Here is a 15300-nt window from a genome sequence, read left to right as displayed (position 1 = left end):
TGGAAGTGTTTGGAGGGACAGACAGGCAGCAGCTGTGGTTGCTCCCTGTTGTGGGTCTACATAATATTAAAAGATGGCTTGAAGGCCTCATGGGCGAAAAACCCTTCACCCCACCCCGTAGCCCCCAGCGAGGGGTAACCCCTAACCTGGAACGCTTCAGCCCCACACCAAGCCCAAGCCCCTCGAGGGATTCCCCCATCGACCCGGACACTGGGGCACCAGCTCTGGTGCCCTTGAGCTGCATTCCGGAAAATGGAAATGGCTGCTCCCTTCCTCAGATCCCCTGAGCAGACATTGCACCAGCTTTATGTTTTGAACAAGGAGTACTGAATGACACCCACGTGATTTCTTGCTAGGGAACCGGCTGATTCCGGGAGGCCATTGCTTTGAGCTTTAATCTCGCTAATCAGATGGAAATTAATGCAAATGAGGGTTAATGATATGCTCCCCACCTTTGGGTGAGATCCGGAACTCGCTATCGGGAGCAGGCTGTTAGACAGCAAACTGATCCGAGCCCAGTGCCAATCCTGATTTTGGCCTTTTCCTGCTATTTAACCAGCATCAGCGCTTGGTGCAACCCGGTGGTTAAATTGCGGCCAGAGTTAATGAGCCGGATTCTCCGGTCCCGAGCCTCGGCTCCGCGCTCCGTTTGCTGCCGGTGGTATTCCACCTTCCTGTCGCTTGCCAATGGGATTTCCCATTGAAGCCGCCCCCCCACCCCCCCCACCCCCCCCCCCCCCCCCTCACCCCTCCCCCACCACGCTGCTGGGAACCCTGAGCGAGGAGGCGGGGATGAGTCGCCGGCAGGAAATGAGAATCCCGCCAGAGAATTCTGATCAACATTTAACAAAAGGAATGAATGAACTGTTATTCCAGCATTGTTTTGGGTTTATTTCAGATTTGCAGTCTCGGCAGGATCTTGCTACATTGTGATATGGTTACATTTGAGTTAGCAATGCAGCAACAAATGGGGATTGGACACGAGACCCTCCTCCTCTCAAACTTACATTCTGGGGCAGCGCTGCGATACTTTGATCAGGAAATCTGATAAAACTGGTGTAGCTGCTCAGGCTGTGACTGCTGCTTTAGGTCGAGGATAGATATTGGCAAATGCATATTTGCTGCCTCAAATACTCACCAATTAATCTGCCAATAAAATCCTAAATTACACAGATGTTGGCCTATTAACAACTAGCACGAACAGACAACCTAATTGTACTGATAAAGCAGCCAAAGTGTTACAATAAACAGATACATTGTCACATGTAAAACCCATGATAATCTTCTGTTTCCCATTGAGATAATTGTATGCGATGGTAATATAATTGTACATCTCGGTAATCATTGTAATGACGAGGGATCAACAGGCAAACAGATCAGGGTGACTGGGAAAGAGGGCATTCTGAAGCACTCCGACAGGATGGTTGTGTGTGATACGGACGAAGCTGTTCACCGAGACAGTAAAACCTGCAATTCAGAGACTGCACTTTGGGTTGTCAACTCTGCAGCCCAGGCCTGGAGTCTCCAGTAATTAAAGGACTTGCATTTCTATAGCGCCTTCCAACAACTCAGGAAACTTTATTATTGTTCGGCCCTTCATTTGTTGTCACTATTGTAATGTAGCAAACTGAGCAACACATTTGTGCATGGCAAGATCCCACGATAGTAATATGCTATCACCAGATTATCAGCTTTCAACGATATTGATTAATATTGGCCGGGGCACACAGGGAACTCCTGTTCTCCTTTATACCAGTCTCATGGGACCATTTACATCCAGATAAGGGTTACGCAGGACCTCAGTTTAATGTTTCATTCAGAGATATCCACTCTGACAGCGCAGCACTCCCTCAGTACTGACCCTCTGACAGTGAGGCACTCCCTCAGTACTGACCCTCTGACAGTGCAGCACTCCCTCAGTACCGACCCTCTGACAGTGCAGCACTCCCTCAGTACTGACCCTCTGACAGTGCAGCACTCCCTCAGTACTGACCCTCTGACAGTGCAGCACTCCCTCAGTACTGACCCTCTGACAGTGCGGCACTCCCTCAGTACTGACCCTCTGACAGTGCAGCACTCCCTCAGTACTGACCCTCTGACAGGGCAGCACTCCCTCAGTACTGACCCTCTGACAGTGCAGCACTCCCTCAGTACTGACCCTCTGACAGTGCGGCTCTCCCTCAGTACTGACCCTCTGACAGTGCAGCACTCCCTCAGTACTGACCCTCTGACAATGCGGCACTCCCTCAGTACTGACCCTCTGACAGTGCAGCACTCCCTCAGTACTGACCCTCTGACAGTGCGGCACTCCCTCAGTACTGACCCTCTGACAGTGCGGCACTCCCTCAGTACTGACCCTCTGACAGTGCAGCACTCCCTCAGTACTGACCCTCTGACAGTGCAGCACCGCCTCAGTACTGACCTTCTGACAGTGTGGCACTCCCTCAGCACTGACCCTCTGACAGTGGGGCACTCCCTCCGGACTGACCTCTCCGATTGCGGGACTCCCTCAGTATTGAACCTCTGACAGTGCAGATAATGAAGTAGACCATGTCCAAATACAGCAAATCTTGGGCTGACAAGTGACAAGTTACATTTACACCACACAAGTGCCAGGCAATGACCATCTCCAACAAGAGAGGATCTAACCATCACCTCTTGACATTCAATGGCATTACCATCGCTGAATCCCCCACTATCAGCATCCTGGGGGTTACCATTGACCAGAAACTGAACTGGACCCAGCCACATTAATACTGTGGCTACCAGGGCAGGTCAAGGCTAGTATTCCTGCGGTAAGTAATTCAATTGCTGATTTCCCCCAAAGCATGTCCACCATCTACATGGCATCAGTCACGAATGTAGTGGAATACTCTACACTTGCCTGTGTAATGAATATAAGAAATTGTCATACTTTATAGTTTGTACTTTTGCAGTAATATTTTTGAAACCTAGGTTAAAATGCTGCTGGAGCTGTGATTAAGTGAGGCATTCAGTGATTGTTGCAAGGGAATTGTTTTGCCTATAGACATAGATTGAGAGCTCATGCAATGTTGTAACAGTTTGAGCCTGGCTAAACAAATCAAGCCACATCTTGTAACAAAAGACAAAAGAATGCTGTGTGGTTTGAGTGCAGCTGGTGTAGTTAAAGGGAAGGGCCAGATCTGTCTGCACAAAGGAGTTGCTTCCAAGACTCTGAGCTGAGCAGAAGGTTTTCAGCTAGATTTTTTAAAAAACAGTTTCTCTCTCCAAGGACTCCACACCAAGATAAGCAAGTAAACTTGGTTGTTAACTTTATACATAAATGGTGTTTGAAATATACAGGTTGCTGAATTGGAATGTGGAGGCAGGTTTCAGGACGCAAGTTAGGATGTTGTAACTGCTAACTATAAAATTTCTTTGTTGCTAGTTCTGTGTTCAAATTGAAGTTTGTTTTAATAGAAAAGATGTCGACTTATCACTCCTGTGGTGCAGTAACATTCCCTCAAAGTTTTAACAAATGCAAATCGTTGGGTTCTAATCCAGGATCTTAACCAAAATTGGGGTTCCCGTACTTCGTGTAACACTAGGGATGAGTACAGCTCCGACAACACTCAAGAAGCTCAATGTCATCCAGGGCAAAGCAGCCCACTTGATTGCTCCTCCTTCCACAAACATTCAAACCCTCCACCACCGACAGACAGTATCAGCCGCGTGTATCGTCTACAAGATGCACTGCAGTAACTCACCAAGGCTCCTTCATAAGAACATAAGAACATAAGAACTAGGAGCAGGAGTAGGCCATCTGGCACCTCGAGCCTGCTCCGCCATTCAATTAGATCATGGCTGATCTTTTGTGGACTCAGCTCCACTTTCCGGCCCGAACACCATAACCCTTAATCCCTTTATTCTTCAAAAAACTATCTATCTTTACCTTAAAAACATGTAATGAAGGAGCCTCAACTGCTTCACTGGGCAAGGAATTCCATATATTCACATCCCTTTGGGTGAAGAAGTTCCTCCTAAACTCAGTCCTAAATCTACTTCCCCTTATTTTGAGGCTATGTCCCCTAGTTCTGCTTTCACCCGCCAGTGGAAACAACCTGCCCGCATCTATCCTATCTATTCCCTTCATAATTTTATATGTTTCTATAAGATCCCCCCTCATCCTTCTAAATTCCAACGAGTACAGTCCCAGTCAACTCAACCTCTCCTCATAATCCAACCCCTTCAGCTCTGGGATTAACCTAGTGAATCTCCTCTGCACACCCTCCAGCGCCAGTACATCCTTTCTCAAGTAAGGAGACCAAAACTGAACATGATGCACTGCAGTAACTCACCAAGGCCCCTTCAACAGCACCTTCAAACCCATGACCACTAGAAGGACAAGGCTAGCAGATACCTGGGAACGCCACCACCTGGAGATTCCCCTCCAAGCCACAGCCATCCTTCACCACAACTGGGTACACATCCTGGAGCTCACTCCCTAACAGCACAGTGGGTGTACCTACACCTCAGACTGCAGTGGTTCAAGAGGGCATCTCGCCATCACCTTCCGAAGGGCAATCAGGGATGGGCAACAAATGCTCCTCCAACCAGTGACATCCATATCCTGTAAATTATTATCTTTTTTAATTGCAATGCTGCTTTCTAAAATTATTCATGTGTGAATTGCTATGGAAATGGAATTTCCATTAAAATTGACCTTTTCACCTTACACATCCCCAATTTATAATTCCATCTCATGATGTCATCACTCCATTGATGCCAGTTTATCAATAACATCTCCCTGTGCACTTATACTTTGATATAAACACAATATTTAATAGGCACAAACACAACAGTTAAACCTTTTTTTAAATTTAGCGTACCCAATTAATTTTTTTCCAATTAAGGGGCAATTTCACGTGGCCAATCCACCTATCCTGCACATGTTTGGGTTGTGGGGGGTAAAGCCGATGCAGACACGAGGAGAATGTGCAAACTCCACACAGACAGTGACCCAGAGCTGGGACACAACTGTTAAACCTGATGACAACTCTCCCCCCACTTCCATCCACATGCACTTCCTTGGTTAACAGACATGATGTGCCATCAATTGTACGCGAGGCGAGTGCTTTACCAAAGTCAGGCTTTAATAGACTAGAACACAGCTCTGCGATCGTCTACAATGGAAAGGACGATCGTCAGGCGTCTGACCATTTATACCTCGTTAATGGAGGCGTGGTTAACTCAGCATCTCGGCCAATCGGTCGAGAGGCACATGACCGACCAGGGCCAATGATAAGCCGACGTTCTGGCCCAATGGCAGACAGGTATGCAGATCATATCACCACAAGGCAAAGGGTGAACTTTGTACAAACACGGAAGATTTATGGTTCATCCATTACCCTGTCCCCTAAAGAGTCACCCCCACCAACCCATCTCTCCAAACCACCATCCCCATTAACCCCTCCCCCATCTCCATAGAACATAGAACATAGAACGATACAGCGCAGTACAGGCCCTTCGGCCCACGATGTTGCACCGACATGGGAAGTCAAAAACTAAAGGCCATCTAACCTACACTATGCCATTATCATCCATATGCTTATCCAATAAACTTTTAAATGCCCTCAATGTTGGCGAGTTCACTACTGTTGCAGGTAGGGCATTCCACGGCCTCACCACTCTTTGCGTAAAAAACCTACCTCTGACGTCTGTCCTATATCTATTACCCCTCAATTTAAGGCTATGTCCCCTCGTGCTAGCCACCTCCATCCGCGGGAGAAGGCTCTCACTGTCCACCCTATCTAACCCTCTGATCATTTTGTATGCCTCTATTAAGTCACCTCTTAACCTTCTTCTCTCTAACGAAAACAACCTCAAGTCCATCAGCCTTTCCTCATAAGATTTTCCCTCCATACCAGGCAACATCCTGGTAAATCTCCTCTGCACCCATTCCAAAGCTTCCACGTCCTTCCTATAATGAGGCGACCAGAACTGTACGCAATACTCCAAATGCGGCCGTACAAGAGTTTTGTACAACTGCAACATGACCTCATGGCTCCGGAACTCAATCCCTCTACCAATAAAGGCCAACACACCATAGGCCTTCTTCGCAACCCTATCAACCTGGGTGGCAACTTTCAGGGATCTATGTACATGGACACCGAGATCCCTCTGCTCATCCACACTGCTAAGAATGTTACCATTAGCCAAATATTCCGCATTCCTGTTATTCTTTCCAAAGTGAATCACCTCACACTTCTCTACATTAAACTCCATTTGCCACCTCTCAGCCCAGCTCTGCAGCTTACCTATGTCCCTCTGTAACCTGCAACATCCTTCCACACTGTCTACAACTCCACCGACTTTAGTGTCGTGTGCAAATTTACTCACCCAACCTTCTGTGCCCTCCTCTAGGTCATTTATAAAAATGACAAACAGCAACAGCCCCAGAACAGATCCTTATGGTACGCCACTCGTAACTGAACTCCATTCTGAACATTTGCCATCAACCACCACCCTCTGTTGTCTTTCAACTAGCCAATTTCTGATCCACATCTCTAAATCACCCTCAATCCCCAGCCTCCGTATTTTCTGCAATAGACGACCGTGGGGAACCTTATCAAATGCTTTACTGAAATCCATATACACCACATCAACTGCTCTACCCTCGTCTACCTGTTCAGTCACCTTCTCAAAGAACTCGATAAGGTTTGTGAGGCATGACCTACCCTTCACAAAACCATGCTGACTATCCCTAATCATATTATTCCTATCTAGATGATTATAAATCGTATCTCTTATAATCCTCTCCAAGACTTTACCCACAACAGACGTGAGGCTCACTAGCCTATAGTTACCGGGGTTATCTCTATTCCCCTTTTTGAACAAAGGGACCACACCCATACCCCATCCTTGCCCCAATACATCACCAATCTGCTTGAGCTGAACAAACTGTGCACAGAGTTCACTTCAATTCGCAAACCGTCGCAACCGGTCCACAGCAGATGCCATTTCCCTGGCCCTACACTCATCCCTAGAGCATCTTGAAAACAAGGACTCCTACATCAGACTCCTATTTATTGACTACAGCTCCGCCTTCAACACCATAATCCCAGCCAAGCTCATATCAAAGCTCCAAAACCTAGGACTTGGCTCCTCACTCTGCAACTGGATCCTCGATTTTCTGACCAACAGACCACAATCAGTAAGAATGAACACCAACACCTCCTCCACAATAGTCCTCAATACCGGGGCCCCGCAAGGCTGCGTATGTAGCCCCCTACTCTACTCCCTGTACACACACGACTGCGTGGCAAAACTTGGTTACAACTCCATCTACAAGTTTGCTGACGATACGACCATAGTGGCTGGATCTCGAATAACGACGAGTCAGAATACAGGAGGGAGATAGAGAACCTAGTGGAGTGGTGTAACGACAACAACCTCTCCCTCAATGCCAGCAAAACTAAAGAGCTGGTCATTGACTTCAGGAAGCAAAGTACTGTACACACCCCTGTCAGCATCAACGGAGCCGAGGTGGAGATGGTTAGCAGTTTCAAATTCCTCGGGGTGCACATCACCAAAAATCTGTCCTGGTCCACCCACGTCGACGCTATCACCAAGAAAGCACAACAGAGCCTATACTTCCTCAGGAAACTAAGGAAATTCGGCATGTCCACATTAACCCTTACCAACTTTTACAGATGCACCATAGAAAGCATCCTATCGGGCTGCATCACAGCCTGGTATGGCAACTGCTCGGCCCAGGACCACAAGGAACTTCAGAGAGTCGTGAATACCGCCCAGTCCATCTCACAAACCTGCCTCCCATCCATGGAGTCCATCTACACCTCCCGCTGTCTGGGGAAAGCGGGCAGCATAATCAAGGATCCCTCCCACCCGGCTTACTCACTTTTCCAACTTCTTCCATCGGGCAGGAGATACAGAAGTCTGAGAACACGCACGAACAGACTCAAAAACAGCTTCTTCCCCACTGTCACCAGACTCCTAAATGACCCTCTTATTGACTGACCTCATTAACACTACACCCTGTCTGCTTCATCCGATGCCAATGCTTATGTAGTTACATTGTATATCTTGTGTTGCCCTATTATGTATTTTCTTGAATTCTGTTTAATTCCCTTTTCTTCCCATGTACTGAATGATCTGTTGAGCTGCTCGCAGAAAAATACTTTTGACTGTACCTCGGTACACGTGACAATAAACAAATCCAATCCAATCCAATCCAATCCAGAGACTGGGACCGTCCTGCTCAGAATGGCATTGAGCTGAATTTTAACACAGGGTGGGTTATTCCAGCGCCCCCCCCCCCCCCACCCCCATCCCGCTGAGTTTTCCAGCTGTGAAGCTGGCTCAGCATCGGAAACGAGTGGGATCTCCCTGCCCCACTGATGTCTACGATGTTTTGCGTGACTTGCCTGCCCTGCTATGGGGTCAACTGTCGAGAAGGGTGGGTGACCTTCAACAGGACCTGAGGAAGCCGCTAATGGAAGGACAGGAAGATCCCGCCGTGTACTCCATTTCACCAACAACTGTATCGCCTGTTTCATTGTTCAATGCAGGAGTACAAAGCTTTGTGCCTACAAACTTACTGTTGTGCTCAGCTTGGTCATCAGGTCCAAGGATCTGGAAAGCACCAAATCCACTGGGAGGTAGTGAGTTTCGGAGAGACTGAGTGAGGAGCTGATCCAGTTGATCCTTGGAGTTGATCTGGAATGCCTAGAGCGACAAACAAATGCAACAATGACTGAGGGTCACAAATCCATTTCTCAGGAATTCTCTGCAGCACCCACCTGACTTGCCAACAATCCAGCTGCAAATCAACCCATTATGGAGGCTATTCCCATCATTATTTCCATAAATAATGGAACTAAGGAACAGGAAAATCTCTTTAATCCATTGAGTTGGTTCCACCATCCATTCTGATCTTGGCTGCCCTGCACCTTCACTTTCCATCCATAACCTGAACACCCTTCATCCATAATTCGCTACAGTCTACCAGGGGCCAGATACAACAGACACCTATCCATTTCAAATCTTGAAGGCTCCAAATGATCACCAGCGTCAATAAATTTGTGGGAGAAAGTGAATCCTGGATTTGCGCAGCCCTTTATGTGAATAAGCGTTTCCTGACATCACACAGGAAGGGCATGGCTTTTAATCTTCTGTCGAGGGGGAGTAGTGGGGAGCGACTTGGTGCCAGCTCTGTGAACTCAGGGTGTCCCCCTCGGGCTGGGGGTGGCCTGGCTCAGACCCTCCTTGTTGCAGGATTTATTTTAAACACACCCATTGGGTACGAGTTCCAGGCTCCTGGCTCCTCAATCTGCTGACTGCCCTCTGTGTCCTGTAAATGTTCACACCGTGTGACAGCCGAGGAGGAGGTGGGAAGGAGGCGCCGCTTCAGGGCACATAAATACCGTCAGCGCCTGTCCTTCGAGGAGATGCCAAACCACCTGTGCCACCAAAGTCTTTGGCTAATCAAGGAGACCGTGCGCCACCTGTACAGATGGCGGCGAATCTGGGCACCGTGGGGGTATGGAGGCGGATACCTACTCCCAGTGGCCGTCAAGGTGATGGTTGCCCTGATCTTTTATTCCTTTGGCGTCGAGCGTCCCGCTTGTTTGGGATCTCAGACATCCGCGCACAGGTACTTCCGCGCTGTCCCCCATGCTCCTGGGCCGCGGATTATATCAGCTTCAGTCTGGGCCAAGCACATCAGGTTGCCCGGGCAGCTGGATTTGCCACCATCGCCGGCATGGCCCAGGTCCAGGGGGTGTTTGATGGCACACATGTTCCCCTACATCACCAGCTCATCAGAGCCTGCACTTCATCAATAGGAAGGGCTCCCACGCCCCGAATGGGTAGTTGGGTGTGTGACCACCAGCTGCACATCGTGCACGTCTGCGGCCGATACCCGGGCAATGTGAACAACGCCTTCATCCTGGCACACCCGTCGGTCCCTTTCAAGCCGCCCCCTCAGGTGAGGGGTTGACTCTTGGGTGGCAAGGGTTACCCACTGAGGTCTTGGCTAATGACACCAGTCTGAAGGCCCCAGATTGAACATAGAACAAAGAACAAAGAAAATTACAGCACAGGAACAGGCCCTTCGGCCCTCCCAGCCTGCGCCGATCCAGATCCTTTATCTAAACCTGTCTCCTATTTGCCAAGGTCTACTTCTCTCCGTTCCCCACCCGTTCATATAACTGTCCAGATGCATCTTTAATGATGCTATCGTGCCCGCCTCTACCACCTCCGCTGGTAAAGTGTTCCAGGCACCCACCACCCTCTGCGTAAAAAACTTTCCACGCACATCTCCCTTAAACTTTCCCCCTCTCACTTTGAAATCGTGACCCCTTGTAATTGACACCCCCACTCTTGGGAAAAGCTTGTTGCTATCCACCCTGTCCATACCTCTCATAATTTTGTAGACCTCAATCAGGTCCCCCAAAACCTCTGTCTTTCCAACGAAAACAATCCTAATCTACTCAACCTTTCTTCATAGCTAGCACCCTCCATACCAGGCAACATCCTGGTGAACCTCCTCTGCACCCTCTCCAAGGCATCCACATCCTTCTGGTAATGTGGCGACCAGAACTGCACGCAATATTCCAAATGTGGCCGAACCAAAGTCCTATACAACTGTAACATGACCTGCCAACTCTTGTACTCAATACCCCGTCCGATGAAGGCAAGCATGCTGTATGCCTTCTTGACCACTGACCCTATCAACCTGCGTTGCCACCTTCAGGGTATAATGGACCTGAACTCCCAGATCTCTCTGCACATCAATTTTCCCAAGACCCTTCCATTGACCATATAGTCCGCTCTTGAATTTGATCTTCCAAAATGCATCACCTCGCATTTGCCTGGATTGAACTCCATCTGCCATTTCTCTGCCCAACTCTCCAATCGATCTATATTTTGTTGTATTCTCTGTCCTCCTCGCTATCTGCAACTCCACCAATCTTAGTATCATCTGCAAACTTGCTAATCAGACAACCTATACCTTCGTCCAGATCATTTATGTAGATCACAAACAACAGTGGTCCGAGCACGGATCCCTGTGGAACACCACTAGTCACCCTTCTCCATTTTGAGACACTCCCTTCCACCACTACTCTCAGTCTCCTGTTGCCCAGCCAGTTCTTTATCCATCTAGCTAGTACGCCCTGAACCCCATACAATTTCACTTTTTCCATCAACCTGCCATGGGAAACCTTATCAAACGCCTTACTAAAGTCCATGTATACGACATCTACAGCCCTTCCCTCATCAATTAACTTTGTCACTTCCTCAAAGAATTCTATTAGGTTTGTAAGAAATGACCTTCTCTGCACAAAACCATGCTGCCTATCTCTGATAATTCTATTTTCTTCCAGATGTGAATAGATCCTATCCCTCAGTATCTTCTCCAACAGTTTGCCTACCACTGACGTCAAGCTCACAGGTCTATAATTCCCTGGATTATCCCTGCTACCCTTCTTAAACAAAGGGACAACATTAGCAATTCTCCAGTCCTCCGGGACCTCACCCGTGCTCAAGGATGCTGCAAAGATATCTGTTAAGATTGAGGTGAAGAACTGCTCTAACGATGCCCATGCAGCAGCCAGGAGCGTCAGTGAATGGTACATCGGCGTCTTCAAGATGCGCTTCCGATGTCTGGACCACTCCGGTGTGGCGCTCCAATATCGCCCAGGAGGGTCTCTCACATCGTACTGGCTTCTGCATCCTGCACGCTGGAGGGCATGCTGGAGGAGGAGGAAGATCATCAGGACTCATCTGACGAGGAGGATGAGGAGGAGGAAGAGGACGAGGAGGAGGAAGAGGATGAGGAGGATGAGGAGGAGGAAGAGGACGAGGAGGAGGAAGAGGATGAGGAGGAGGAAGAGGACGAGGAGGAGGAAGAGGATGAGGAGGAGGAAGAGGAGGAGGAAGAGGACGAGGAGGAGGAAGAGGACGAGGAGGAGGAAGAGGACGAGGAGGACGAGGAGGAGGAAGAGGACGAGGAGGAGGAAGAGGACGAGGAGGACGAGGAGGACGAGGAGGACGAGGAGGAGGGCGAGGAGGGAGAGGAGGGCGAGGAGGACGGCCAGGAAGAACTGGGCATGGTGCCCGGGCTGGAACGGCAGACTGCCCAATGCGTGCTCCAGGGTCAGCGCGGCCTCCAGGGGGCTTTTTTGGGGAGTGGGGGTTTGTAGGGGGTCCCACTAGTTAGGGGGTATCTGGGGGTCTCCCTACTAAGGGGGTCTCTGTGGGTGGTCATCCTATTAAGGGGTCCCAATATTAAGGAGGACCCTGTGGGGTGTGCCCTTATTAAAGGGGACCCTGTTGGGGGTACCCCTATTAAGGGAGTCCCTGTGGGGGGATCTCCCTAGTCTGAGAGCCCCTGGGGTTGGGTGTAGGTCAGGACACCCCCCATATTTGGTGGATGGGGAGGCACACAGAAACTCCTGGGGTGGGGGGCTGCTTTATGATGAGAGGGGGGCTGATTTTCACTGTGGGGGGAAGGGTTAGCTGGCCGTGGGACTTCGCTAACGTGCCACCCGCTCAAATTAGCGGGCCGATAAGAGGATTCGCTCGAGAATCCCACTGTTCCTCGCCATGGTGAGGAATACGGAATTGCTCCCTGATTTGTGCTCCCTTGGGGAAAGTGAATCGGCAGGTGTTGGGGGGACTGGTGGGGGGATTGGCCAGGGGGAGGTCAGGGGGACACTATCTGGCAGGTCGGATCCACGCACGGCCGACGCCGTGTTTTACGGCGCGACTGCTGCAGGTTGTCACCGTGCTCATGCGCGGGAACGGGCCTGCCAATTCTCCGGCCGTTTTTGGCGTGGAGGTGGGGGGGGGGGGGGGGGGGTTATGTGTGGGCTGCTCGCCCCTCACCGGCTGCAGGGTCAGTGTTGGGGCGGCGCCGACTTTCCCACGGAAACAGCACAAATCCTCCAGACATAGTCTCAAAATTGGAGAATCCCACCCGTAGTCTCCCAAACGGAGAATCCAGCCCCTTGTATTGACCCCCCAGTCGGTGAAGCACGGAGCTGCTCATTTCTGAGCCACCTTCTTGGCTGGAATGAGAGTGTGGGGCCTGGAGTGTTTATAAACAGCTCCATCTTGTCAAGCTTTCCAGCGCCAAATCCTGCCCCAGCGAGTCCGACGTTGGCGGGAATGAGAGTTGCTGTAGATGTACATGGGCAGAGTGCTGGTCCATTAGCATGTCCTGAATTACTCCACAAATAGCGGCCACAACGGGAACATGAACCACACACAATCCAATCCTGGCATCAATGCTTGGGGCTGGATTCTCCCATTCTGAGACTAAGTGCTGATGCTGGCGTGGGAACGATGGCCTATTACGACTGAAATAACGGTGCAAAAGCTGCACTGATCCTCCATCTGGTGGGGGCCCAGCAGGCACGCAGCGTAAAGCCCCCGGCTGTAGCTGCCGATATGGCTGGAGAATTGCCGGGTCTGTGGCCACGCACGCTGGCGGCCTGCAGCGGACGTGCCGTGCAACATGGCGCCCGCTGTGCGCGGACCCAGCCTGCCAAATAGTGAGCTCCTTAGGCCGGACTCGCCACCCCCCAGACCACCCCCCCAGCAGCGCCCCCAGCCCCCGCCAAAGCCCACACTGCCCGCGGATCCCCTACCCCGACTGTGGTGGCGCTGGGCTCAGTCCTTCGCCGCCACGCTGAGTTCCCGTAAAAAATACAACATGCAACCCACGCCATGGGGAACTCGGCCCATTGGGGACGGAGCATTGGGGGGGAGGGGCCTCTTGTTCCTCTCCCAAAATGCAAAGCATTTGCAAAGAGCTGAAGTATTTAAAATGGGTTACTTTTTGTTTAGCAATCTTCAATATTTCTGTGCAGGTGTCCAGTCCAACATTAATTTCTTTGCGACACATCAACATCTTGATCCCAACAAAACATCCCATGAACATCGCTGCCTGTTGAAGCTGCAGCTATTGTCCAGAAGGAACCAGGATAATGATGTCCAGGTCTGTGCTGTATCTGATGCAGTAACTCTGAATGGTTATGCTTGAAGCTGCATTAATGCTGCACCTTAACCAAACCGGTAACAGTGAATTTGCAATACAAAGCACCCAACAAAGAAATAATTAATTACTGGCGACAGTCACTCTCCACCAATTTTCCATCAATGTGTTCTGCACTATATCCATACAGACAATAGCACACACACAGAGCAACACTGGAACAAAACCACCATTGTTCTTTTCTAGACTGCATTTCACTAAATTTGTATAGGCTCCTTAAAATATCCACTTCCATATCAATTTTATCTCCTCAGAGTTGGCACAGTTTTCTGTGTTTTTTTTGTAGATTATAAAACACAGCAGGCCATTTGGCCCATCAAGCCTGTACAGACTTGTGAAAAAACAGAAAGTAGAATGTTTTGAAATAACAACAGAAAATCGTGGGAGAATTCAGCGGGTCACATCTATGGCGTGAGAAACGGAGTCAACAGCCTTTCAGTTGATGAAAGTTCTGCTGAAGGTCCTGATGTGACTTCACATTTCCAGCACCTGCAGCATGATAACGGTGTAGTCACTGTTGTGGGAAACACAGCAGCCAATTTGTGCAGAGCAAGCTCCCACAGACAGCAGCAACAGAATGGCCAGACAACCTGGTTTTGTCATGTTGATGGAGCGACAGGAATTTGCAAGAACACCGTTCTCCTCATCTCCCATCCGTGTTATCATAGATATCATAGAATTTGCAGCGCAGAAGGAGGCCATTCGGCCCATCGAGTCTGTAACGGCTCTTGGAAAGAGCACCCTACCCAAGGTCAACACCTCCACCGTATCCCCATAACCCAGTAACCCCACCCAACACTAAGGGCAATTTTTGGACACTAAGAGCAATTTATCATGGCCAATCCACCTAACCTGCACATCTTTGGACTGTGGGAGGAAACCGGAGCACCCGGAGGAAACCCACGCACACACGGGGAGGATGTGCGGACTCCGCACAGACAGTGACCCAAGCCGGAATCGAACCTGGGACCCTGGAGCTGTGAAGCAATTGTGCTATCCACAATGCTACCGTGTTCTCTGCTAGTTAACCAAAATCAGTGTCTGCTGGTTACTAACCCTCCTGAAAATAGAAATTCTCCTCATTTACTCTATCCAAACCCATCATAGAGTTGAAAACTTCTCATAAATACACAGCTAGGACAGCACGGCGGCACAGTGGGTTAGCACTGCAGCCTCACGGTGCCGAGGTCCCAGGGCAGCACGGCGGCACAGTGGGTTAGCACTGCAGCCTCACGGTGCCGAGGTCCCAGGGCAGC

General features: G+C 49.7%; 1 protein-coding gene across 3 annotated transcripts in view; it reads right to left on the bottom strand.

The window, feature by feature from the left end:
* LOC119963566 (B-cell scaffold protein with ankyrin repeats-like) overlaps positions 1 to 15300 on the bottom strand; it is a 332413-nt gene that overhangs the window by 228106 nt on the left and 89007 nt on the right. For all 3 annotated transcript variants that reach the window (XM_038792883.1, XM_038792884.1, XM_038792882.1), the window contains exon 7: positions 8583 to 8709. In XM_038792883.1, the coding sequence (XP_038648811.1) occupies positions 8583 to 8709 (127 nt within the window). The remainder of the gene's footprint in view (positions 1 to 8582; positions 8710 to 15300) is intronic.

This window comes from Scyliorhinus canicula, chromosome 3 (assembly GCF_902713615.1).
Source record: "Scyliorhinus canicula chromosome 3, sScyCan1.1, whole genome shotgun sequence".
Taxonomy (NCBI): domain Eukaryota; kingdom Metazoa; phylum Chordata; class Chondrichthyes; order Carcharhiniformes; family Scyliorhinidae; genus Scyliorhinus; species Scyliorhinus canicula.
This window is presented reverse-complemented; position numbering and strand designations above follow the sequence as displayed.